General features: G+C 37.5%; 1 protein-coding gene across 1 annotated transcript; it reads right to left on the bottom strand.

The window, feature by feature from the left end:
- Positions 1 to 1035: 1035 nt before the first annotated feature.
- On the bottom strand, positions 1036 to 27356 carry LOC145782752 (la-related protein 1B-like). The gene is made up of 23 exons (XM_082594509.1): positions 26795 to 27356; positions 25538 to 25584; positions 25148 to 25219; positions 24620 to 24697; positions 19331 to 19484; positions 14310 to 14432; positions 14002 to 14145; positions 13273 to 13450; positions 12737 to 12791; positions 12189 to 12278; positions 11224 to 11617; positions 10803 to 11014; positions 10500 to 10569; positions 9994 to 10169; positions 9584 to 9751; positions 8964 to 9123; positions 8518 to 8672; positions 8259 to 8374; positions 6856 to 7016; positions 6525 to 6669; positions 6305 to 6414; positions 5580 to 5707; positions 1036 to 5370 (listed from the first exon to the last, which is right to left on the bottom strand). The coding sequence occupies exons 1-23, from the start codon at positions 27213 to 27215 to the stop codon at positions 5221 to 5223; spliced, it is 3507 nt and encodes a 1168-aa protein (XP_082450635.1). The 5' UTR covers positions 27216 to 27356; the 3' UTR covers positions 1036 to 5220.
- Between the last annotated feature and the right edge of the window lie 109 nt (positions 27357 to 27465).

The raw sequence follows: 27465 nt of genomic DNA on the forward strand, positions 1-27465 counted from the left end.
TTGAATTTTGTCCTTTTTCATCTTTTCAAAAAAATTAATTTCACTTTAAAATTGTGATCGAAGTTGAAACGGTGACTTTCATAAAAACCAACAAGAACAAAACTTCTATTCTCTGGTGAAGCTGTACAGTACACTGTACTGTACAGCTCAACACGGAGAAGAAAAAACAACATTTTGAAAAAAGATAGCAAACAAAATTTTTTCTTGTTTTTTGTTTTGTATCAAGCCGGAGTTGATACCTCTAAAGTCTAAATAACCATAGTTCCGCAATCGGATCAGGTTTGTGGAATACAGTTTGGGTTACGATTGGGGATTAGGGTTCGCCAACCCTTTAAAATGTATGCAAATTCCTGGAAATGCCGACGTCTGATAATTTTCCACTTTCCAAGGTTATTCGATCCGCAAGTTTTGCCAAACTGGACGAGTTCTGCTTCCCAGTTGCGGCAAATTTTTAGCAGTTGCAGGTTGTGATATTGTTGATTTCCTATTACAGTAGTTCTACTTTTATTTTGAATCAACTAACACCATAAATACTATTTTTAGTTAAAAATATTTTGCAACACTGCCAATGAGCACTTAGAGGTACCCGGCCAGAGTCGGCCTTTTTTTAACGACTCCGAACACGCAAAAATCCTTCCGACTTCACAGCCCTGACAAAGCGCCGTTTTTATTCCCTAATGGGCGAAGCAAAAAAACATTTAAATAGGTTTAAGAGTTATACATCCGGAAAGAAGAGCCTTGATGCTAGTGAGCCGAGGGCAATAATTATCCACCAGCAAGTTAAATAAATGCAGCATTAAACAAACCTGGTTGTTTAATGTCTGTTTACATTAAATCTACGACCAGTAGCGTGGGGCTGGGGGCATTCGCAAGCATTACTAGGGGATGCCAAACTAATTGCATTCAAAATTTTCGGTAAAGAATCTTGCTTCATAGGGTAAAAATGTCTGTAGGTAATGTAGATTTTAGAGCTGCGTCAGTGCTAAGAACATCTCTTACGATAGCAGTGCATTAAAACAGAAATCAACACATCAATGTTTCGTGTTTTTTTGTAATTTTTCAATCCTTCACATAAATTACATAACAGCGCAAACCAAAAAAAATTAAGAATTTCAAATCAGTACATCACAACTAATTGAGCCAACTCGTTCAAAAGCCACATCAGAGCGCACACATATTGTTACACTGGCAAAAATTTTACAGCAAAAGCTAAAGCAAACAATAACCGACAGTAGCCTATAGATTTTACCCTTAAGTAACCTTTGATTAATAACAAACCAATTTTCATTGGATAAAATCTTGCTAAAATAATTATTCCCACCATCCATTACATCAAGGAATTCTATATTTGGTTCCAAATGTTCTTTTTTCTATTAATTCCACGTAGTTAGAATCAAATGTTGCATAATTATGACACAAACTTTAAACTATTTCTTGCATTTTCAGCACACCCAAGCAGAATCTTCACAACACACCGCTAACTACAACTGCCAGGCAGAAACAATGGCATTTCCACGTTGATTACGTTTTGACGTTGTCAACATCAGACGTTGCTAACGTCAGACGTCACGTTGTCTTCAGACGTAAAATCAACGTGAATGAGACCTTTTACTGACTGGATGAACGCAAAAGCTGAAAGCGAGTGGATCATCCTTAAACACATTTTTGACGCAAACGAGCTTATTTTACGATTAAATGTCTTGGGATGATAAATCGACGAAACGATAAAAACTTTTGGACATGACAAACGCACCCTTTTTGTTACGAAATAAATAAAGGCATATTTGTACAGAAGAACGTTCCGGAACAGTAGACCGGAAACATTTCAAACGAGGTAACATTTGAAAACACGGCGCCAAATGTGTCGTCGAGAGAAGTTGAAATTCTTTTTCAAACTTTTCTTAATTGACACTTTATTGTAGATATGACGTTGTATTGATGCAAAAACCGAAAATATTACTAAATAGGCACATTCGAAAGCAAAGCATGACCGGCAGCATGCACTATGGCGCAATGAAGCAGTGTAGGATGAACAGCCCAAATAAAAGTAGTGGGTGTTTAACCACATCGTCCGGATCCGATGACGAGTCTGGTATAAAGATTCCACTGGCAACGGACAGTGATGAGACAGTTCGCAAAACATGCAGTCCCTTAAAAATTGATAATTACATCCATACAATGACGATTTGCTCAAAGATAGTAGGCTTTTGTTTAGTAAGCAGTGAATCTAATCCCAGTAATTATAGCGCCAGTAAATCTACGATGGGCAGATGAGAAAATGTTTCGTAAACACTTTTCAGGAAGAGCCAGGCTACAAAACTATTGATCATCGGCAAACCTAATTTCACCATACAGCCAGAAAAACTTGCTTTTTTTAGTTCGTTTAAACTTATGGCGAGGTTGAAACGATGTAAATAAGCAACTTTTGCTGGCTGTGTAACGATTTCAGATGCACTTTTAAAAAACAGTCTCCCAGACATTACTCTACCATGAACGTAAGGGAAATTACGAACGGCTGGAAGTGAAACCTGATTCACTGAAACGAAACACCAGAAGATGTCACAATTGCAAAAACTTCTATGTTAGTCCATGAGAATGCAATGAACTTTAAACGAATATTCACAGAATTGAAAAAGTTTAACTCAAGTTCTTTTTCAAGCAGTTTTAAGAGCCCAGTTCCGCTGTGAACGATACATTACCTTTCGTTTAAGGTATGGATTTGGCTGGTTATCATATTGATACCAGACATGAGAACTGAGCTGACAACAAATTCTGTGGAGTAGTTAGTGAATGGAAGCTGTCGTCGCTGCGCAACAGAATTGAGTGCAACAAAGATACCGACATTGCTACTACATAAATGCAATTTTTTGTTGGTGTTAATGACACCAAACTTGAGTCGTATGAAAAAAGTAACCAACTGTTTTTAGTAAACTGGCAATCGACTGCAGCCAGTGGCACATCCAGGGGGGAATTTCCCCCTTGACAACACAGTAAAGTAACTTTATTCATAGTGGTGTATTTGCAACGTCAGACAAATGTAAAGCTACACGTGCTTTGTTAAAAACGGCCCCTTCCCCTCCTTAAGGCTACTTGGATCCGCCCCTGACGGCAGCAGTAACTAAAACTTTTTTTTAATAACAAAGCTTGGCTTTTTTGCGAAGGGGAGTCTCTTGCTGCAGTGAATAATTTGACAACGAAACGAAATACATTGCAACGAAATCTAGCTTGGCAATGTTTTGTCTCCAGTTAGCAATTTACTTATGGCTACATCTTTTCAACAAACAGAAACAAGCACATGGTTTAACGTTAAAACTGCGTCAGTCTATGACAAATCAACGTACAAATTCCGCTTTCGAAATTAAACAGACCTAAGAAAAAATCAAACACGAAAGACTCCTATTTGCAATATACGACGAAAGAACATGAAAAAGTAAAACTTTCTACATCGATGAAACAATTGCAGACATTGAAGCAGTACAAACGTAATGCCAATAAAAAAATTTAGTCTGCAGATTTGCTGCATTCCCTTTCAAAACTCACATAAACGGATCAGAATGTCGAAGTTTAATCGTCCTTAAAATAGTTCCTTACTGTGAAAAAAAAATCCTTTACTTACTGAAGTTTAGTTGAATACCAAATCGAAACCCTCACATGACAAAGTTATCAATCACTGTTAACGATGTGACAACACAACCAATGCAAAAAACAGCTGATTTGCTGCTTGGGTGATGACATGCGCGCTTCTTACGCAGCTACCCTGCGAAAGAACAAGTTTGTTCTTTAGGAAGGTTAAAAATGTCCAATTATTCGTTAATTCAACGTTGGTTGACATCAAACAAAAACAAACAACTTTTGAAACAATTGTTAGAAGCTGCAAAACTCTTAATAACAGTTGCAGTTCGTCCAAAACTGCATTCCCTGGTGACCCAAAACAACCCAAAGTTTGCCTCAAATACACCCAGAGTAACAGTTGGGCGCAGTTTGACTTTTACTAAGGCTCAGAGAACACAAAGTTGTTTCCGAGCAGATACAAGCTGTTTTTTGTATATAAAAGTTAATTAGCTTTAGAGTAGCTTAGTTACGTACCTTTAAGTTCAGTATAACAGTTGGTAGCCTTCATTTGCTGTGCCACTGCAATTAGGCAAAGCGAGAAATATGATTGCAATAACTTTTACCAAGACGTAATAATGTTGCTTGCAGGTTTACATGAGAAGCGAAAACTGGTTCCGCCATGCACCACATAACACTGTTGACCTTAATATTTGTTCAAAATTAAAAAGCCTAGTTTTCCCCTAAAGCATCCTGTACTTGTCATCGCATCCTTAATTAATATCAGATTAAAGATTGCAAAAGTCTTCTTTACGTAGAAACAACATGCGACAAGTATCTGCCAGCCAACAACTAGCGTCAGCACATGACTACATGCCTCGAAAGAAATGGAACTGATCAGTTTCACTTTTTTTTAAACACTGCTCAAATCGTCTACAGACGTTGAATCAGTGTAAAAAAATGATTGCTTTGATGTGTGGCTCTGGAACTTGGTAGCATAACAGCGTTTTTAAACGTTTATGCCACGTGAAAGAGTTGGGTTTAATCAGCAATGTTGGATAGGTAGTAGTTCAAATCGAATGATAATTGCTTGCATCAAAATATCTCGGCCGGAAAATCAACTTTTTTATATTAATTTAACCTCTCCAAACGTTAAATTAATGTAAAAAGGTAATGATCTGCTGGCTGGGGCACAACAGAATGAAGAAAATTACACCATTTCAACGTTGTACCAATGGCAAAACTGAAGTAAAGAAATAAAAACTGGCGCGTGACATGATCCATGATTGAAACAAGACCAACGAACGAAATGCAATTCACGTCAAGTCTTTGATTTGAGCCCTTGTCACGTGACTTGCCCTCGAGCTGGGATTGGTTGACAGTGCACTCACAGTGTCTTTAAAATAGTGACGTCACTTTGAAAAGTCTGCTTTCGACGAGCAATCATGAAGTCGTAATAATCCTCGCTTTCCAACTGCAGTGTTGCCATTTTTCTTTAAAAAAAATAATTACTTTGAACTACAGAAACAAAGCAACTTTTTCACCGGTAGAGCTGCTTTGCACCTACAAATGTCTTCCCCACACCACAAACAGCGCGACCAATGAAATAGGAAGGAGGTCTTCAAGAAGCGCCATAACGAAAATTGCAACGAGTCTCTTTTAAATTTTTTGTCAGTACTTCTTGTCAACCTTAACTGTCCTATCAACACTTTTTGATTTATTGGTAGAAGAGTCTCCTGGATACGTTCTGGTCGGACATCCGCTGGATCCAGGCACCATGGAAGAGGATCCAGAGCTGTGGGCGTCTTCTTGGGCAGGTGGCTGCGGATAAAAAGTGTTCATCAATATCATAAGCGATTACTTGTTAAATTTTCTGCATACAATTTTCGCCTTAGAAAAATTTCAGAGCAATGTTGTTTCACACTTGGCTACTGTTGTGTTTGAACAGAGAGGTGAAGCTGCGGTACGTGTAAATATTTACGAAATAGCGAAGCGAAGACAGACACTATCATAAAACAACATGTCCATACCAACACCCTGAAGTCTTCGAGTCTCTTAAACTTTTCCAACCACGTCTTGATGCAGGGATCGACTGGGTCTCGAGTGTGCTTGGAATATTTGAGGTATGCCCAGAACTTCTCCAAGCCGTAGAGTTGTCCTAGAATTGCAAAGCAACAAAGTTTGTATCTTCTTGTTGCAGAAAAGAGTGAAAAGCAGAAAAAAAAAAAAGAAAAAAAAAAAGAGACCTATTGCAGTTGGATGGGCACTGACTGGTACATTATGAAGATAAGAACAGATTTTAAGGAGGATATGCAAAGACGGATGAGAGGTATATTACCATGGTGAAGATGCCAAACGTGGAGCCTGCTAAGAGGTGGGGGTTAAGATGACATGGGTGAATGCTACGATAGCCAGATGAAGACTGGATGATGATGATCAGGAATGTAGTTTTTTTTTTAAGAGAATGATGAGGAAAAATTAGGAAAAACGAGATTGTGAGAGAGATTCGTGCCGTCAGGTGAAGAATCGTCATCAATGGCGAGGAGCGATTTGAAGCGAAACTGGTGCAAAACAAATCTTTTCATTTGCAAACAGCCAGGGTAATACACCAAACAAATGCCTTGAAATCAATGGCGTAGTGAACGACATTGTGAGCCATACAATCAGACCAATTCACTTGAAGATCGTAGGCGAACGATGTCGTCTTATAAGTCTGTGAACCGCACTTTGATCAGCCTATCATAAACGAAACTACCTTCGCTATAATCCCTTTTAACAGCCTCCTGAAAGTCATGGAAGAGCTCCGATCTGTAGCGCTTTTCGAGACCATAGCTGTAGAAGCGGAAGACACACTCCAAGCCGTATCTGAAACGCACATCGTTTTGTTGTCGCAGGTCGCAAAGCAATTATTTCTTTGGATAGAGCAAAATCATTCAACGTTTATGGCAAACTGATCGATATTAACGTTGTTTTACCTATATCCCTGTTTTCCATCTTCTAGAGCAAGTTGTTTGAACTCTTCGTACATCCTTTTGTTGAAGTTATCACGAAGGAAAAACGACCAAAATCGGAAGAGAGTGTTCATCTCTTGAGACTGACCGATTCCAGCTCTTTCACGCTCTGTAAGGGAATTGACACCAAATAATCAGATATGAAACCCAACAAGAACAGTGTCATCTTTTTAGATTGATCTTATACCTGGAACATGTACATAAACAACTCTACGGGGCAAAAACTAGCAAAAATATTACAATAAAACTGAAATAATAGAAAAAAAAACATCATTCTGAACCACCAACCACTGACCTTTGAGACACCTGCTGTGGTATTTCCCGTACGCTTGTTGAGTGTAGCCGCTCTTCTTCAACAGCGAGTGAGAAGGATGTTCGAACTTGGGAAAGGTAACTGGTGTTGTGCCAGCGGCTGAGTGCAGGCTTCCTTCGGGCGTTGGACCGGCCCCGCGGTCACTGCAAAATCGATGCGTCACTCATTAACGGGAAAGCAAGTAGTCCACTTATCAGATGACACTCGGCACACAAAATGAGAAAAAGCTGTATCCAAGAAAGCAAACTCCGTCATCTTTACATTTATTCCACGTTCGCAGACGTTGAGTCAATGTAAAAATGACGGATTTCGCTGTCTGGTTTGTTGTTGGACGCCGAGGCAACGAGCCAGTTTTGTCAACTATACCCAGGGTTGATCGGTTTTAACCGGGCGGTTAAAACCTGGTTTAAACCGGGCAGTTTTGACCACCTAATGCTGGTCAAAACCCCTTTAGTGTATGAATCAAGTTGCTTTTCAATTGAATTAAAAGTATTACCCTCCATGTTTAGTAATGAAGTTCAACTATATTTTGTTTTGATCAACAATAACCTAAATGCTGGATTTGGAACAAAAGTATTCAATTTATCTGTTTATTTTTGATATTTCAATCAGTTGGTTATTTTAATTATTGAGAAAATTCAAATTCTAAAAATAAGTTTCTGATGAACCAAAAAATGCTTGGTAGAACGATGAACAATTTGCACAGCCAACTGAAGTACAAGAATTTATTCCAACAAATTTTGTTTTTATGAAAAACATTTGCCATCAAATTTTATCCAGTTAAAATAAAACAATGCAAATGCATATTCTAAGATGCCTTAAAAATTAAAGACAGGATAGTTTATGATTCGTTCTTTGAAGCAAAGTACACGTCAAGCCAAGAAAGGATTATGGGAAAAGGAACAAGTTGTGATGCCTTATACCTATCTACTTTATGTAGAACTGACAGGTCGGCATTGGCGGCCGTTAATGAAAGTTAAGGCGCCATGGCCGCCAGCTATTTCAAGGCCTGCATATCAAAATGGTCACAACTTACAACTGCTTAATATTTCCTAAATAGCCCATAGCCCAGGTAGCCGACCATTCACTACATAAAAATATTTTTCTGGGTTTTGACCGGTTAAAACCAGGTTTTGACCACTTAGAGATCAACCCTGACTATACCACCATAACATGATAGATGTACGGTACGCGTTGCGTTCAAAACAACCATGAATTTCCATTTTGCAACGTTGTAACGTCACCAGATGATCTATCTTCGGCCGCTGGTGAGGCAGAGAAAGCTGTGGAAACACTTTCCAATAACACGTGGCGCAATCATTCCAAAAACACGCAGGGAGCTAAGTAGCCTCATGATGAGGTAGCACAGGTCTGTTGAAACTCACCTAACTATTGAAGGCGTCCCTGACCTTGACCTATGCTCCCTGATGTCCATCACCCATCCCACGTGCCTTTCCTCGGGCGGGTGGCTGCTGTGACGTGTTTTCCGTTTACGTGGAGTCTGAAACAAAAGAGGAGTTGTAAATGCAGCGAAAAACGTAAATTTCATTGCTTCTTTGCGCGGAGTGAAAAAAAATGTTTCGAAAAAATAAAGTTCAATTTTGTTTCAGGTTTGACAGAGAAAACTGTCGACCGCATTTTTACCTGTGGGTCTGGGGCTCTGTTCTCCTTCACGACAGGATAGAACCTCGGAGCGGTCTTCGAGTCTTTGTGATGTGGAGTGCGGGGAGTGGATCTATGCGATCGCACGGACGGACTGGGGTGCTCTATATCGGTCGGCATTGATCGAGGCAGCCCTTCTGCAAAAACCAGCAAAAAATGAATATAAGAATTTTTTCACCAATTCCACATGCTGTGTTTCAACGTCGAAGCATCAAAGCAATATTTCTAATTTTCAAGGCACCAATGTTTGTTTCTTTTTTTATCTTTTTGTTCCCTATCTGCTTACCCACACTGGACTGATTTATAACAATAAAGTTCTATTTGAATTGGCATTCACCGAGAAGGCCGACAAAGCTGCAAGTTCCAAAGAGAATTTGGGTTCAAAAGTTTGATGGGTTTTGTTCAGTCGCTTAAAGAAGAATATTCACCTTTTGTTTGTTTTTCTAACCGTCCTGGACCGGCTGACGACTTGACAGGTGGACCAGGCGGGGTGATCTGACTTTGGTCCACGGCCAGACGTTCTCCCTTCATGCCTTGGAAGTCCGCTTGACTGATCACGTTGAGAGTTGTGTATGGAGTTTTTGTGTCCTGCACGTAAACGAAAAAGTTAAACGATGCGAAAATGAACATAGACAATGAGAAAGCAACAAGCCATACGCGACCTTTAAGAAAAAAAATGCAAGTTCCTCGCATAAATTTTTGTATCATGACTATAATTGACAAGCATTAAGTAATTTATTGACGCCATTTGTAGAAACTGAAGTCGGATTATCGGCTTACGAGGTCATTGCCAGTTGGCTGCAAGCAAATACCAAAATGATACGGCAAGCATAACTCTATATCACAACTGTATCCCAGTCTGGTCTCATTGCTTGAGTTGAGACTGTTAGCACATTCTAGTGGAGATTTACTCAACCCCGTCCAAACAATCTAAGACTTAAATATCAGAAGAATCTAATCGTTTGAACAAAAAATTGCATTTTCATCATCAAAACCAGCCTCAATTTGATCAAGTTTATCATAAAGAGGACGCTGAAAGATCACTAACATTTGATTCCAGTTCAATGTCATCCTCATCCCAGGAGTCCCACAAGGCCTGCTCGTAATAGTACAACCCATCGTTGATGACTGTTGCCAAGTCTTGTGTCATCTTGGTCCGAGAAGTAAAAGTCCCGGTGCGGTCTCCTCCAGGATGTTTCCGGAACGCAGGAGGAGTCTGGATGAAAATAATTTCCACAGTTTACACCAAAATATCATCTCATGGAGTGTGATCCTGAGAATTTCAACCAAACTAAGTCGGGCAATTTTGAAAAAAAGATTTGAAAGCTACTGATCGAGATAATCAAATAATATATTTTACCATTGAAAGAAGAGAGCATTACCTTCGTAAAAATACAAAAATTTCCAGAAAAAAGATTAATAAGCTGCAAAATAATTTCCAAAATACTATGCTTGTACTTGTGTGACGATGATGATTTTTCGGATGTCAGCATCCGTGACATCATCTTCAGAGTCGGAGTCGTATTTGACGAAGCTCTTCTTGACCAGATTTAGTTCATGCATCTCATCGTCGAACATAAAGTCCAATTCCTCTCGAGTGTCTTCTTTTTTCGCTTCACATGGCGATGCTTTGTCTGGAAAAGCACCAAGGAAAGATATGAAATGACTTGAAGTCCAAAAAAAAACACATCACGCATGGGTGACGTCACACAATCATGAAACCTTGGCTCGATGCCCAGCACGGTGAAATACTATTTTCCAACTGTGAACGATACGTTTTCATTTACTGTAAAAGGGGTTTCAGCAACTACAAAAAAAATCAATCTTGAACGTAGTTGGGACTTTTTTGTTAAGATTGAGCGCACAATTCTAAAGTATAATTAATAAATGTGAACAATATAGGTTTGTTTCTTGAAAAGTGTTCGGTGACTAACCACCGCCAGGCTCCAGCTAAGGGCGCTTACCATTTAAACTTTCAGAATCTTTTGCTTTCTCGGGTGCAGGAGATTGTCCAGATTTGTCCGCTTTATGAGACTGCGTAAAAATAAATCGCTGGTAATGAGAAGCTCACGTTTTGTAAAAATGGAATCACAACAAGCTGGCTTGAAATGAAGAGCCAGCCGAAACAAAAGGATGTGCAGATGAGCACGAGCTTTGAAAAAGTCCAACAAATTTTTTTAACCACTGAAAGGACAAACCGCTACGATAAAGACTCGTCCCTTTCCAAGATCCGAAGTCTGGCAAATAGTGGAATAAGGGTGCGTTACCTTCTTCACTCGGCTGGATTTGTGTTTGACCTCAGTCCACCAATCAGAGTCGCCCTCATGCTCGTTTGAACCCAATCCGGTTTGAACTGGTTCTTTGGTTGATTCGGCAATGAGCTCATTCGTTGTTGTCTCTTCCAGAGGAGTGGATCGATCCCGATCTTCAACGGTTTCTGTTTCCTGCTCGCCAGCGCTCTTCTCCATCCTGGGTATCGCTGAAGACGAGAAGTTATTTGCAGATTAAAGTATTTTCTTAAGACATGCTAAAATAATTTGATGATTGTTTTGTCATAGGCTATATTTTATAGACACAGGCGTGCCAACTACGGCACCAGTCCCATCAGCGTTACTTTGCGCATGAAATGCAGTTTGTAAAACATAAAAGAAACATGTTTCTTGGCAACTTTCATATTTTTCGCCCTACCCGATTCTTCGGAGTCTTTTGCATCTGGCGGCGCTGGAATGAAAGGTTTACCGGGAACAAAAACAGGAGCATCCACCCATTTCCACAACTCGGATTGAGCGACAGTTTTCTCATTGACTTCTTCTCTAACTGGAGGAGGATTATAAGCATCATCCAATGATCTGTGGCGGAGTCCTTGAGTAGGAGGATGGCTAAATTCTTCTGACGTGGTGGAAGTCGGGCTTAAGCTGACAATAACTGGAGCATGAGTGCTGGATGGGGATGTACAAGCTCCAGGGATGGGCATCCCGGACTTTTCATCTTCATTGTTGTCGTGAATAACCCACTTTTGTGGATTGTCTTTGCACCTGACCTTCTGTCCAATGACTTCCAGCATTGCACTGGCTTTCAAAGCCTGCAATCACAACCATTCAGATGAAAAACAAACATTAACAGAATATCACCAAGGAGGAGGGTCATGTAACTTCATTAACAGAACATACCAAGATGGAAAGTCATGTAACTTCATTCTTTGATTGATAGCATAGATAAACCCAAAATCACACATCGGGGAGCACAAAATTAGTCACTATAAAGATTTTTTAATGTAAACTTAGCGTTAAACTTACAAAGATGTACCGCACCAATATTTTCGCCGATATCGATATATCGGTACATCTCTACAAAGATGATCTTTAATTTAACTACCTCTGAAGTGAGTTTACACCGTTTAAAGTATAAAAATTAGTCCAATGCAGAAGGCTTGCTGTTCAGTCATTATTTTAAACCACGCAACGAATTTCACGTGGCTGAATGCTTGATGGGAAGCAGAGTATAATCATCATATAAATAGAATAAAACTTTCAGCCAATCTAAAATGAACTCTGCTGCAGCCAGTTCAATCCAGTAAAAGACTGTAAAGAGGTTGTGTTGATTCATTAAGCTAAATAAACAACTTTTGTTGTCACTTTCCAGCTGTGCGTTACCTCATATATTACGTTGAGATCGGTGGTGAGGGCTTGTACTCGCTGAAAGCTTGCGATGAAGGTCAGAGGAAGAAAGCCTTCTTTGTCCATCTGATGGTGAGACAAAGACACAGATTATAAAGCTCTTCAGTGAGTGGATGTCACCACGCAAGTCAAGAGGAAAGAAGCTTAGCTTGCACTTCAGAATATAAAACTCTTCACATCATAAGAGCAGGTTCGCAATTTCATGCGATAAGTTATGACGAGTGTAGAAAGACAGGTGCTTTCATTGACCGTTTCCGATCCAAAAAAGGACTTTAAAACAAAAGTAAAAAAGGCAAAATCCTGTCAAAACAGAAAAATATTCTTGCGATGCAAAAGTATTAGTACAATTTTTTTTCTTTCATTGGTTTTGTTTTCGCGTCAATAAGGATTGTGTTTCTTCACCACTCTCTGTGTAAGAGATTTTCATTCCTTACCGTACCATTAGTTCTACCAGAAAAAAAAAACGCTTTACAACGTTAAAACGACACGATACAAAATAATTTGTAATTTGGTTGAAGACTCACTTTTCTCCGCAAGAAAAAGTCCCGTTCCAAATTCTCAAGACTGAAGTAATATTCTCTGCAAAAGCAAAATAGCTTTGAAAAAACATTCTTGTGCATTACGTCGATAGCTAAAACAATACCGGGGCGTCTGCAGTTAGAATTGAAATGCTGTAGATTGAAATACAACGCGGTGCTGCATGTTTAACAGTTTATTTCAGGAAGCGCCACAGTCGTTGGGATCAAATTACTGAAGTTAGTTTGAAAAACGTAATCAAAACGCTTGTGGTTGGAAAATAAGAGATTCGCTTTTTCAGTCGCTGAGTTACAATCAGCTTTGTACACTGTACAGACTCGAGGCTGGAAGCGTTACGCAAGTATTTATGAAACATTTTACATGGTCACAAAAAGGTGTTTTAGTTATTTTGCAACAAAGCTAAGTGAACAATAACAGTCCGTTTCAAACGAGGAATATCAAAAGATACGTGACTTCTGACGCGAAGCACGGTGAAAATAAAGCACGCATTGTGAGAGGCACAAAACAGCAAAAACTTTCGTACATTTGCCATTTGATGTAGTCAATGTTGGGAATATAGGGTTCGTTTTGCACATAAACTTGCATGCCATCCTCAACCAAAGTCGCAGGAGCCAAAAGATCTACATTGATGGGAGCAATGGGATCAAACACCACCAGAGTATGAGGAGGAAGAGCAGCATCCTCTCTCAGGTATCCTTTTTCTGTGAAAAGAAAAAAAACAAAACATCACAAAGGAAAGCTTGTGATCAACTCGCGATTATTGCTTGGCTGTGTGTTAGTCAATGGGAGTTGGAACCTGGTTAGACTACTCGTCAATCAAACGAAAAGGCGGCAAACACACAATAAGATGAAACGCGTGTATATTAAAAGCTCACACCAGTGAAGCCAAGATGCATGGCGATGCAGCCGCACTGTTAATATGGAGCAAAAGTGTTATGTTTCAACTAGCACACTGTTTTTTTTTTTTTTCAACCAAAGGCTTCTTTTTTCGTATAAGAGTTTTTCTCTGACTTGTTAATGAGCTTCGTTTCGCCCTTTATTTGTAATTGAACTCGGCCAATCACAGAAGGGACAACGTGAAGGTGCTCATCATCCCATCCCAAGCAAAGGCAAATGGGGGGCGATAAGCTACAACTTTGCAAATGACCCGCAGGTTTTGACATAGCAGTGCAGAAGACATCAGAATTTTCACAATGAATGCAAACGTTTGAATTTTTGCAGCTAGCTAAAGAAGATAAAAGTACAAGCTTACCAGATCGTCCACGGGAGCTTCCTCGAAACGACCCCCGGCCCCTGCCACGTCCCCTTCCTCTTCCACGACCCCCTCGCCGACTGTGGTAATCTCGTTCTGAACGTGGACTATTATTCCACCGCCTCTGTGACCATTCCGCATCGCCTGCAACCAAATTACTGTCACAACTGACCTAAGTCTTAACCAGCAACCAAAACCTTTGATTTTACAAACAACTACAAAAACTACTATTATAGACTACCACAAACATTTTATATTACAATATGAAAGACTTTTACAAACGAGTTACAAACAACCATCACACAAACCGTTATTTGCATGTCGAGGGGGTACTCTGCTGCTCTTGGGTGACGTTGATCGGGTACGACCGCCTCTGGTGCCCCCTCTCTTTGAGCGAACATCAACAGCCATTGGCAACCAACGTGGTTTTCCTAGGACAAACAAAAGACAAGTTAGTAGGCTATGCTTTGCAACAACACTTTAAACCACAAGCAAAACGTTTGACGGTTAATACTGGTTAACCGTCATGGCAACTGAAAGCCGTTAGCTTGAAAAGTGAATCCAAAAACGCTTTATGATCTAAATTCATTGTCTATTTGTTTTTCTTTGAAGCGACACAGATTATTTTAGACCGATCATTTTTGGTGAACTTCGGGTACCTGCCATGTAAACTTGAAACCGTTAGCTTGAAGACTGAATCCAAAACATTTTATTGTGTTTTAAATGTATTGTTTTTATTTTTTAACTGAGGTTCTTTGAAAGGGTATATTTCTTACAGACCGACCATGTTTAGGGAGCACCGCAGGTTAAAGTTAATCGTGCGTTTTTTTGCTTTTGCTCTGTGTTCCCATACAAAAAAGAAAAAGGGTGCTGTTTAACATTTTCAGATGTTTATAGGAGTGTTATTACATTGAGTCCTGGTACTTAAATTTTTTTCTGAGTGTAAAAACAAGAAAAAAATACGACGAAATTATGCAAGAGAGTAAAACTATCAGTAAAGCCTGCGGCCCATATCTGAGGATATATATATTTTCCCATAATCAAATCTTTACAATAATAACTTTTAATAAGTTTGATTTATAATACAATTTAGTGTTTAAAAAGGCATAATCCACACCATTGATCCATGTCGTAAATACTACTTGAACAAAAAATGATTGCATTTTTTGTCCCTGAAATGTTCGCTATAACAGCATCAATATGCTTAGCAGCAGGTTAAGTAATACTTACCGATAGGAAGTGGAAGAAATCCTGGTAAGGTTTAACGGAATGGCCCGTTTCGGTGAGTCCGATCCCTATTCGGTGATTTTTTTCAATTTTTTTTTTAAATTATCGGGTACCGTAGCCTAATTATCATTGCCGTTTTAGGGTTAGAGGTAAGGAACTTACCGAATCGTACTCACCGAATAGTAGCAGACGCAAGGTTTAAAGCATTACATGGAGTTGTACGTGTAATGGGCTATAAATAGCTAAGATGACGGCCAAAAACAGAACTTGGATTGAAGACTTCTGAAGGTTAAATGTTGAAGTGTTCAGCTTCTTTTAGCTTATGACAGTTCTTTAGTTTTTATTGTCAAGGTTCGAGTATAAATGAAAAATATCGCTATTAACATGAGTTTTTCAATATCACCATTGAAAAACATGATGTATAACTGTATGACGTATGTGGATGCAAACGAATTTATGTTTGACACCTGTCATAGGATATTTCATTTTCTTGATCTGTATTTGGTTAAATGTTTTTTTGTTGTTTTTTTTTTTGGCAAAATTAAGGCACATAATAACAGACTTATACAAAACCTCATTGTTCAACGACAGAAGTAAAACTATATCAGAATCAGTTGACAATCTACAGTAATACTGTGCGTATGTATACACCAACCTAGCAACACAAAGTGCAATTCTGCGGAACGCAAAACTAGTTCATGTGTTAGAAGAGTAAAGTATTACGAGTTACTGGCAGATGAGACGTCAAACTTGTTTCTTTTTAGTAATTACCAAACTTCCTTTCGCACAGGTCGATGGAGGTCGCAACAGAAACGCGTAGAATTATTGTCAGTGTTCACTGTTCAAACACAGAGCTTTGAAAGAGATCATTAGGGAATAGCTAATCCACTACACACCGCAGTCTGTTACGTACAGTTACTGGTTGTACGCGCACAAAGCTTCGTTGCGAGTGACCAACTGACCGTGCACAGTACAGCCTTGTATGGCTAAGAGCCAAGCATAATTTCTGCTATGTTGCAGCCCGAACGCACCACTCGTTTTTTTTGTTGTAGTTCCGGCACGCGCGCAGTAATGGATTAACGCAGTGGTTCTCAAACTTTTTTTTGTTGCGACGCCTCTGAAAAAAATTTTTGGACTTGCGACGCACCAGCAAATAAAAGTAAATGAAGAAACTTATAGTTAAACTTTTGTTTATTGATACAACAACAAAAACCAATGCATATTATTTAATGTGACATGTGGGCTTGTTTGTTTTCACAAAGTTTATTGAATCTTGGGAGAATTTTTGAAATTGCCACCCGCATTTCTCTTTCACTGTATATTCGTGATCGATATTTGGTTTTATCACCGCCAAGACAGAAAATTTTGCTTCACATAAATACGACGTAGCGAATGGGATAATAATTTGCAGTGCTTTCTTTCACCAAACCTGGATAATCGTCATTCATTGAATTCAAAAATTTGCCGGATTTCCTACTATGAAAGGATCACGAATCCATTCGTAGTTTGAAAATTTTTTCTGGAAGTATTTTGCAAATTACGACTCGAGCTTGAACAAATGTAAATAAATATGCTTCGCAAATTTGAAGGGAAAAAAACGCACTTACAACTTCAACTCTTCACTGTTTTCAAACTGAAATAACACCAAGACAAATGATTCAGAGTTTCCAATTTTTTTTTGAAGGATAAACATCCAATACTACGTCGGGGTATCAGCAGTGGCAAATTTTTTAGTTAATTGCGGTGTAATCCGCTAAGTGCATGGGACGCATGTGTCCCAGCGGTCCTCAAAGGGTTAACCTCATTTTTATAATCTTAAACTGAGTTCAGCCAAGAAACGGAACTATTCTGCGACGCCCTTGGAAAAGTGAAACGACGCACCAGGGCGTCGCGACGCACAGTTTGAGAACTACTGGATTAACGCATTAGGAGTCAGTGGGAAAGATATTAATGCAAACATATTGCACTTCGACTAACTATTACTGGAATAGTCAATGTTGGCTTTCCAAAGTATGGTCTTTAAAATAGAGCATAGCCAGGGCCACTTGTACAAGGGTGCTCAAGTGCAAAGCAAACACGTACATTGTTGACACAACTCCGACAGCAATGTTAATACAGTTATACCATTGCAAACTAAGCTGCCACAAGCCCATACCAAGGGTACCATAGTTATGATTGTCTTTGTTGGCACTGGCAGCCTTAAATTAAAGTGACGCGAGTAGTGGTAGAGGCCATATTGGGGGTTTCAACGGGCCTCTACCACTACTGACGCGAAACTCGTTGACTCATAAGAATCAAGTTTCGGCAGTAAAAAAATTCTTGTAAAAATATTCCAAATAATTTAGAAGCAAAATGGTTGAAACGCCTGGTCAATCCAATCAAATTGTTGATATTGAACTCATGCTCAACAAACGTTTCGAAAACTAAACATTTTCATCTTCAGTGCTATTAAGCTTGCTGAACATGAGTTAAGCGTCTACATTTTGGGCTCCTTTTTTATTACATTTCAAATAACTTTATTATGTGTGACAAAGTGAAGCAATTACTCTTAATCAAAGCACAAAATGCAGTTTATGAAGTTGGAATTCGCCTTTTTCAACGACTTTCAAATTGCAAAAACAAGTGAAAAACACACGATTGGACGCCAAAGCTACGTTGCAAAAGCTAAAAAAAGCCTGAGACTAAAAAAGAACGCGGTGATTTTTTTAATGCAACCACAAGTATTAGCGACGATATTCCGAGCGGCAGCATAACATGTTGGCCAGCAAGATGCCTTCCAGCTAAACCACTTTCTCAGACCGATCAGTTGTTAGCCAATCCTATGACACGAGATAATGACGCCGGTATTTACGGTACACTGATTTCTACAATTAACAACAATGATAGAATTGTCAACCTCTTTCCTTTAACACTTTAGTTTGGTGTTTGAATAAATGCCAATCCGACAAAATGACTCATTTAGTATAAAAATTTGTCGACAAAATGAACTTGACTTGGACACTGCAAAAACCTACAACCGTAGCATTATCAATCACTCAATTCCAACTCGCATTTCTACACCTTTAAAAAGGCACAAAACACTTTCCAGGTTTTAACATAAAAAAGTTTATTCAATAAAGATAAATATAAAATGTAAATTTCTTAACTCGGTTGCTGCAATTGGACTGCAGTAGCTCAACATCTTGTTTTGTTATGTTAGCTTTCAATGTAACTCGTTAGTTTTGTAAGTTACTGCAATTTAAATAACATCGAATCTGCTTTCTATAATTTACACACATAACGTTTATGACAACTCAGTTTCAAATATTCTGCGCAGTTGATTTCTACGAGTATAGTTAATAAAGTAGAACCAGTGGTGGAATCTTAAGTAGAATATATATCATATATATCTTACACGAAACAAAGCCATTTTCAACAAGATGAAACATGGCATTCTATTGGAAAGCTCAAGAAGTCTAGCATTCTAGCTTGTTCGAAACTTCAATAACATTACTCAATTGTATATTGACGATTTTAGAAAAGCTACGAATTTACATGTAAAAAATAACATCTATGATATATATAAAATACACTTGTAAATACTTGGCTGAAGACATTTTTTAAAATGCATTTGTAAACCAAAATGTAAAACATAAACTCTTTCGTCAATCGAGTCCTGATTTAACAGTGATGAATCACCAGTTAACATCAAACGGAACAGATGACAAGCAAGTCAACATTTTAATCCATTTTCGAGCCAGGTGAAAACTGGCGTTGGAGATGATGCCAATATGCAAGTCAAACTTAAATTTCGCCCGTCCGAAATGAAACGCTCCTTTCATCATCATCGTCAACTTTTGCAGCACACAATGCTACCTTAACAGTTAACATAAATCAATCGAATAATTTTGTCATTTGGTGTAAAAAAGAATAGTGTAGATAGAAATGAACGCAATATTAATCGTCTATGGAAGTCCAAATGCAATGTTTGTGACATTGGGAGCAGGGACAAAAAAAAACACTAAAAGAAGGATCTGTTATTTGCATTTAAATCGTTGCGAGAGCGTGAAAATTTCTGAAGGTTTGTTAGCATTGGATCACAAACATGTTGTCAAGTCTTTACCTTTTTTCCTGCTGTTTGGTGTACTTGGGGAAAGTCTGCCGTCGGAATCGCTCTCCTTACTAGTGGTGGAATCGTTGTTTTCCTTCTTATCAGAATGGTGGCTAGAATTTGATCGAGCCGAACCTGCTCGTTTCTTGTATCTCTTCTTTGTTTGCTGGAATTTCAATTAAGCTTCCCATTAATGTAAAATGTGGTCATTTTACATTAACTAAAAGCTAAGCTAGCGAGATAACCAATATTCCTATGAATGATAGATATTAGATATTAATAGCAACTTAATAGGATTGAATTGCATAACTCAAAAACAATAAATAAAATAAAAAGATAACTACATAAATTCGAACGTTTTCGGCAAAACTTTCTGCCCTCGTCAGGAAAATAACTTAATTTATCTATAAACAAAACAACACATATTTGTAAAATGTTAATAATAAATAAGTTTTTATTTTATGTAATGTTTTTGAATTATGCAATTGAGTCCTATCAAGTTGCTAGCAATTATTATCTATCAATGGTATTCAATTCTGATTTTGTGAACGAAGAAGCTTCAAGATCAAGCGGCACTGGTTCGACTCTTGAGGTGTGCGCTTGAGCAACGCACGTTAAGGACTGCTCTCCATTCAGTGCCATCTCATGGATGAAATAATTCCCCAGTAACAACACTTCAATCTGTCAATCATGGTGACCGGGCCTGCGTCAGTGGTTAAGCCTCTACATTCTACAAGTATGCGAATCTGCCAGGATTAAGCTCTCAAAGAAGCTTTCCCAGTTTAAGCTTTCCCAGTCCCACTGCCATTTCAGGCTATACACATTTACACATATACAGTATACAATCAAATATAGTTATTACTATCTGAAGCCTTTACCATGGCCCCCTCTAGTGTCTGGCCTGATTTGTCACATTTTTCTTTGAAACATTAACAGTCTGAGTTGCTGGCAAAATGTGGCAGGATACTCGAAAAGATAGCGATTGCTAAAGAAAAGTTAAAAGCAGTTCATTGATAAAAAGTTCATGTGTTATTGTTATTTTAACTAGAGTTAACTAAACATGATTTGTTTGCCACTCCCACATTACTCAACTGGCTATTTGGTGAGACTTTTGATCAATGCAACCCAGCCAAGTCCAGCAGTTCAAACCACTGGTGATGGGTCTGTTTTTTTTTGAAGCTGCTTAGTTGATAGTTAAAACTGAAAAGTACCTGGGCAGTTCAACAGGCATAGGTATACCAGAATAGGTTAGGCATTCACCAATTTAATCTTTGGGTATGTTTAACAGATACCGTATAATTATACCTTGCAGCTGTTAGAGTGCCTTGTCTAGTGTCTACTGCTTTAGCTAACATAGCCCAATGATATGTCAAACAAGTATGACTGTTTTATTTTCACTATGCAAAAACTATACCTTTTAAGTTTTTCCAAGCTTTAAAGTATGCCTAACTGACAGGTGCTGATTTCATCATAAAAAAACTCATCATTCATCATTGCAGTCATTTTTGTGGTTGCTATTATGGCATGGTTTATTCAAAATGACAGTGTCTCAGTAGGTTTTATTAGCCATGCTTTTGTGAAAGTGATCAGAATTGAAAGAATTAAATCAAGCTCCCAGATCTTTTTATGCCCACATTTTTTAAGTGGCTGCATGACAAGTGTTTAACACTGCACTGTAATGATAAAAAATCAAGAACTTTAGTTTTGCTCCAAGTACGGTATATTTAGACACTGGATCTTTTCAAGTTATCGCAAGTCAAATACTTTGTAATATGCATGAAAAATTGTAGTAACTTGACTGTATGTGGATTAAGTTTTTGCAGTGTGCTACACTTTATAAAAAAAAATGGAGTGGGCAATTTAACGTAGGCTAAAGTATTTTCTCAAAATTGGGCAGAATTCCATGTCTGGCAACCCTTGTATGGGAATGATAGCCACAGTCATTTTCATTTAGCCTTTTTATAAACTGAACTGCTGTAAATTTTAATGTGCTGGTTATGGAGTTGTGTGACACTGAAAATGGTTCAATACCCGAAATCGCGATATACCGGTACCGTACAACATGGTAATTTAGACTTGGACTATGGTAATTTAGACTTAGACTAAATCTACTGGAAATAAATAGGATTGAAGGAGTTAGAAATGCTTTTAAATCTACAATGGGTCAAAGACTGCTCAATCAAGTTAATCTTAACATAATATTAACATTGAAACAAATCTAACAAAATCATTAATGTTTTTACAAGCTAAAACACTTTTGCGGCAACAATAGCCAACAAAGTACCACTGTGTTATATTTACCATAAACAGCTTTTTGACATTTAGGAGCTGTGTTTTTAAAAACAAAAATACATGATGGATATGTTAAAAAGTGAGTCTATTAGAAAAAACTTTTTTAAATGCCATTGCTTTTTTAATTAAACTCGTTTGTAAACATCCTGAAGCAACAAGTTGATTTTTTGCTGGTAAGTGTTAGGCTGAAACATCGTCTCAAAAGTGGGGTACTTTTAGAAATCCTCGTTATACCAAGGTGCTTAGCGAAAACTTTTATCTAGTTTTATTCGTAGTTCATAGCAATCACCATTTAGATGCAGAATTTTTGCTGTTACAGTTAATCAGGGCCATTACAAACATTTTTGAAAGTTATAATTTTGTATTTAAATGATTGTGTCCTTTCGTGGAAAGTTCATTCATCAAAAAAAGAACAGAAAAATAGAAGGGAAAGTTCAGTTGTGTAATGTTGAACAAAGGAATGAAGTTGCTTTTAAGCATATTCATGGTGATGGACCACTTTCTGGTGGTAGAAAGGCATTCCAATTTCTTAATAAAATATCAGTGGTTTGAAAATGACTCAGCATTTGACCGGGTTTTACTTCATTAATAAAGAAGCTTTGCCTCATATAAAAACAAGAAGCAAAAACACAAGGAGTTCAAGAACAGCTTCAAAACAAGACAAAGTTGAAAGAATTAATACTTACTACAAAAGTATTTAAGTGACAAGTATGAACATAAAAGTAATTAGAAAGTTTTTGTCTGCCACCTGTTCACCTCTCTCGTTATCTGTTGATGGAGTTAGAGTGACTGGTGGAGCTGGTATTGTTGGCATGTACAGATTTCAGTAGACCTTGGTGTTAAACCTCAGTGCCATGGTGAGTATGTAGCTTACTGCATTAGGAGTGTTCTACTTTTGTTATAAAAATGCTGTAAGACTAAGAAGTGCTCTTCGTGATGAACAATGATGCATTGTATCCAAACCCTTCTACAAGATAGGAGCGTGATATATACTTTTGTTGGTTTTTGTACCTTTGCGTTGTAGATATGTTCAAAACAATGTGTTAAAAAATTGGTATTAATTAATCAGCTGGGTACCACAACTGAGAGTATTAAGCCTTCTTATGATTTTTGTATGTTACCTTTTTCTAGTCATTTCTTCAATGTATCTTGGACATGCATCTAATTATTGCATGTATTCTGAAATTGTACATGCTGTGAAAAGCAACAAAGACAACAGTAGTTATTGTGGTAGCCCATACACATTTGCCAACATGACATTCAACAATTTTCAAGGATTTTGTTTTTCATAACTAGAGTCTTTTTATGTATGACTGACAATCAGTTTGGCTTCAACTTCTGTAAGTGTATTTTTTAAAATCAATAGGTTAACTATCTTGCATTTTGCTAAACCCATTGCCTACACTTATTTACTGTACTATATGTTTAGACTGTCCAAATGAATTTGACCAAGTAAAGTTTTCGAAGCTTGTTCAATGATCCTATGGTATTTGTACAATTCTTGTATTTTTATGCAAAATAATGTATGATTGTAAAGTAGGGATACCATAATTCTCATCCCTTTGGTGTATGTGATGGTGTGAAGCAAGATCGAGTATTAATCTTGAAATTTTACGTAGGCTATGAAATATAATATCAGGGGTGCAGCCAGCACAAAATTTCAGGGGTGGCAAATAAGTATTTTTTCATATGTGAGTGAGCCTGGAGTGGCAACGAGTTTCATCGAAGGTGGAGCACTCACTGGGGTCCTCCCCCAGAAAATTTTTTAAAATATATCTTAAAATTGCCATTGTTTCAGCCAAAATCGATAGTAAAACTTTGTCAAATGATCCTGTAATAGAGTGTGAAATGTTACTTTAAAATATTTCGAGGGGAGGCAATTGCTCTCTTTGCTCGCCCCCCTGACTACACCCCTGATAAACATTTATCATTACAATTTCATGGTCTTTCTTTTGGCTGCTGCATTGGCAATTGTTTTTGTAGTTGTATGCTAAAGAAAGACGTAGGTTATTTTGCACCAAGTATTCAGAATCTTTTCTAAAGTTTGTCATTTCTGCAGGCAAACGTATTTAAAACGGTTATTATTTTATGTATGTTATTTCTTCCACACACCGTACTTGTTGTGAGGACCTATGTGATAAATAATAGTTTGCGCTAATTATGCAGAAAAAGTAAACTTGTGAAAGTGAAATTCAGGTCGTACGTATAAAAGTCGTATATTTATTTGTGCATTGCCAATTGAAACTTTGAGGGGACCCGAAGTTTGGCTTGGTACCGGGCCCAATTATGCACTCAATGGCCCTGCCAAGACGTATTTTTTTATAATGTGCATTGAGTAAAGATCAGAAACAATCTACTGAATTATAGAAAATGTTTATTTTCTCCGTTTACGTTAATGTTGATGGTTTGGAGAAAACTACTTCTGATAACTTTAGGTTTCATTTCGTATTGCAGTTGGCATTTATGAAGATTAATAACTATCAATCAACTCAAAGAAAGTTCACGATATCGTGCAAAGCTTTAAATACTTATTACTAATAAAGGAAATGTTTGTTACCCTCTTACAATATTTTCTGAAAGAACTTTAGTTGTAGAAACTGCAATGTTTAAGACAATTTGAGTCAGCCTGTTAATAAAATCCTTCAAAATGTGACAAATCTGGCCTTATCTGCAGTGGGCCATGCCTTTACAAATTGTTTCACCTAACGGATCATCAGAAGGTCTGAAAAAAACATGCAAACAGTAAAGAATCGATAGTTCTGAAAAGATTTCAGCATATACACAGGCTATACTGCCATTTCACTTACACCTGCATGAACTTCCTTTCCGCCAAAGTTTGATGCTGAAGGACATAGTAAAGACTCTACAATCAATGCTTGCAACAGCTTCACCAACTAAGTGAAACTGGACAAAAGCCTGGGCACGACATTTTTTTTAGCATCATAGGTTCAAGCAGAGAAAACAGCTCAAGTAGACTGCTAAGTGCTAATAATGATAACAGAAACTTACTGGTTTCGGTGAATTTGTGTTTGTTTGCACTGGACTTTTTGGAGGTAATCTTGTTTGAAGGGGTGATTTCATCAAAGGCTAAAATCACAATTCATTTTTTTATTAAAACTAAAAGATCATTTTTAAAAAGAAAGCTCACTGACATTCTATTGTTACAGTATTTTTATTACTGCATATTAGAGTGGTCCACAATTTTTTTTTTGAAAGTTTGTTATGACCATACATTTTTCTTCTATTGTCTAAAATATGTTACAGAGTAAAATATTGCAAGATTGAACATAAAAAAGTGCCAAAAAGCTGCCATATTGACTTAACAAGATATCTTTTTACCCTAATTGCACCACAAATTAAGGTATTAAAAAAAACGCTTTTTATGCTGAATTAAGGGGTAAAATCACACAAAGTGTAAATTAGGCTACGAAGTTCTGGTGAACAGCGTACTGTATTAATTTATGTTTTTCAGCCATACGTGACTGACATACAGAGTTTAGAAATGAAAAGCCAATAGAAAACCTTTGTATCACTTACAGGAGGAACTGTTTCTTTTAATGAAGGCCATGACTCCTTTGGTTGATTTGAAACAGGTTTACTAGCACTTGTCTGAAAAAAAAAACAGAAATTGAGCCATGCAAAGGGGTAATTTATAGTTTTTGTGATTATAATACCGTCTGTCTTATTGTGCTCATGTAATTACCAGTACATCAAGAGTTCATAAAATAATTAACCTTCCAAGTTTGGATAAATAATGCTGTAAATAGTAAAATGCGATATTTCAAATGCAGAACATTGAATTAGATTTGAGTTTTAAAAACAAAAATGTAAGATAAATGTAAACATAACCCCTGATGACTGAATCTCAGAGAGTGACGACGTAAAGATCCATTCTCGCAACAAACAAAACCATTATTCTTAACTTACTTGATCACTGCTTTCTATTTCTGGCAATACTGGATTTGGCTTTAAGTCTGGTGCAAAAAAAATTGTTAAAAATAAAACGTCACATACGTGCAACAAAAACATAAAAATTATTTATGAAAGATTTTGAAATCAATACATCGCAAGTTGCTATCGAATTATATAATTGTTGTTCACTTGTTATTTTAGATTTAAGTATTTTTTCACAACACAATAAGGAACATTGAACTTAGTAAGTGTTGTGGTGTATGATTGTATGTCAGTAGGGTCCCACTATAGTTTGTCATGACCTGGGGGTTTTTTCGGTCATTGACCGATTTTTTGGCAAAATGTCCGAAAAAATATATAGTCAATTTGGTCAAAATATTGGTCAATTATATTAACGTTTCTCAGCGAAACTTAATGTTGTATCTTGTCAGGAGGTGCAAATTTTGGTTTGTATCAGCTACTTGAAAGGAAATATTTTTATCAGAAAAAAAGACTGAAATACATAAAAAATGACTGAATTTTTTCAAGTTATTTTGGACAAATGACTGAAAAGTTTCAGCGAAAACAAAAACCAGGTCATGACTATTGACTAAGTTAAAGAGTCAACCTAGTTCAATGATTAGCATCAAGTTTGATGACACTCCAGTCTGTGCCACTAGCATGGGGTTGTTGAACTGGTTCACAAAACTTTGCCACAATATCCAGAGTTGTAGAGTCAGGCCAAAATATACGACTCCAACGCCTCGATTTATAAATGGCCGACTCAGGATATTCAAAATATACAAAACTCGAACTCTTCAGTTTATAATTGGCCAACTCCAAACACGCCAAAATCTTTCGACCCCACAGCCCTGCTAAGTGCTAAGTTTGCTAACATCTCCCAATAAATTCATAGGAAAGTGCATTCTTATTGTAGCCTATGGAATCTTCTTTATAGTTAAATCACTTTAACGTTGTGTGATAGTAAATCAATTACATTTCATGCATTTAGAGTCGCGCTAGAATTTTTAGGCATACAGTTGGATCACACTATTATATTAGTCAAGAAGGACTGGCACTAAAATGTATTCAAAACCAAATAAAAGCATAAATTTTGCAATGTTAATTGTTCAATAAAGTTTTTGCTACCGTATTACTGATAGTACCGTTAAAAAAACCAAATATTTATTTTTACTACACATTACATTCAGTAGTTCTTGAGTATCCATACATACAGGAGTGCTTGAGTAAATAACAAACATGTGCTACAAATTAGAAAACACTTAAAAATACCTTGTGGCATAGGATCATTATTTTCTTCTTCAGCAAGCTTCAAATCTTGTTTTGAGTCTTTTATCTCTGATTTGCTTGGTTTAGTCCAAGCATTGGTCAGAGGTATATTAGAACTTTTTGACACTGGTTCTTTTAATGAGCTAGATGTTTCTGTAAGCTTATCTTTAATCAGTTTATCATCTTTGGTGACGCTTGCCTTTTTATCCCCTGTGCGCTTACTCTCAGTTTTTCGCCATGCATTAATCTTAGGGGCAGGAGCATCAACATATTCCCTTTTCTCTTTCATTTCAGCATCTGATTTCTTTGAATCAGAATCTGTGATGGATTCTCCGCTAGATTGAGAGTCAGAGGCTTTACCATTAACTTCAGCACTTTCAACAGGTAAGGCTTTTATATCTGAATCTTCATGATCAGAGCGCATCCGATGCGGGCCTTTTGGATAGCCTCGCTCGCGGCCAAACTGTAAAGGTTTTTTTTTAGGAAAGCCACGAAATCTATTAAGATTTTGTGGTTGACCTCGATATTGACTGTTATTTACTCGACTTTCATGCTTTTCACCCTTTTTTCTTACTTTGCTCCACCCCTCACCATCATCATTAGTGTCTTTGCTGGTGTCAGGTGATAATTTATCTTTTTCTTTCTTTGTATTTGTTGAGCTCACATTCGTTTGA

Source organism: Aplidium turbinatum, chromosome 14 (assembly GCF_918807975.1).
Source record: "Aplidium turbinatum chromosome 14, kaAplTurb1.1, whole genome shotgun sequence".
Taxonomy (NCBI): Eukaryota; Metazoa; Chordata; class Ascidiacea; order Aplousobranchia; family Polyclinidae; genus Aplidium; species Aplidium turbinatum.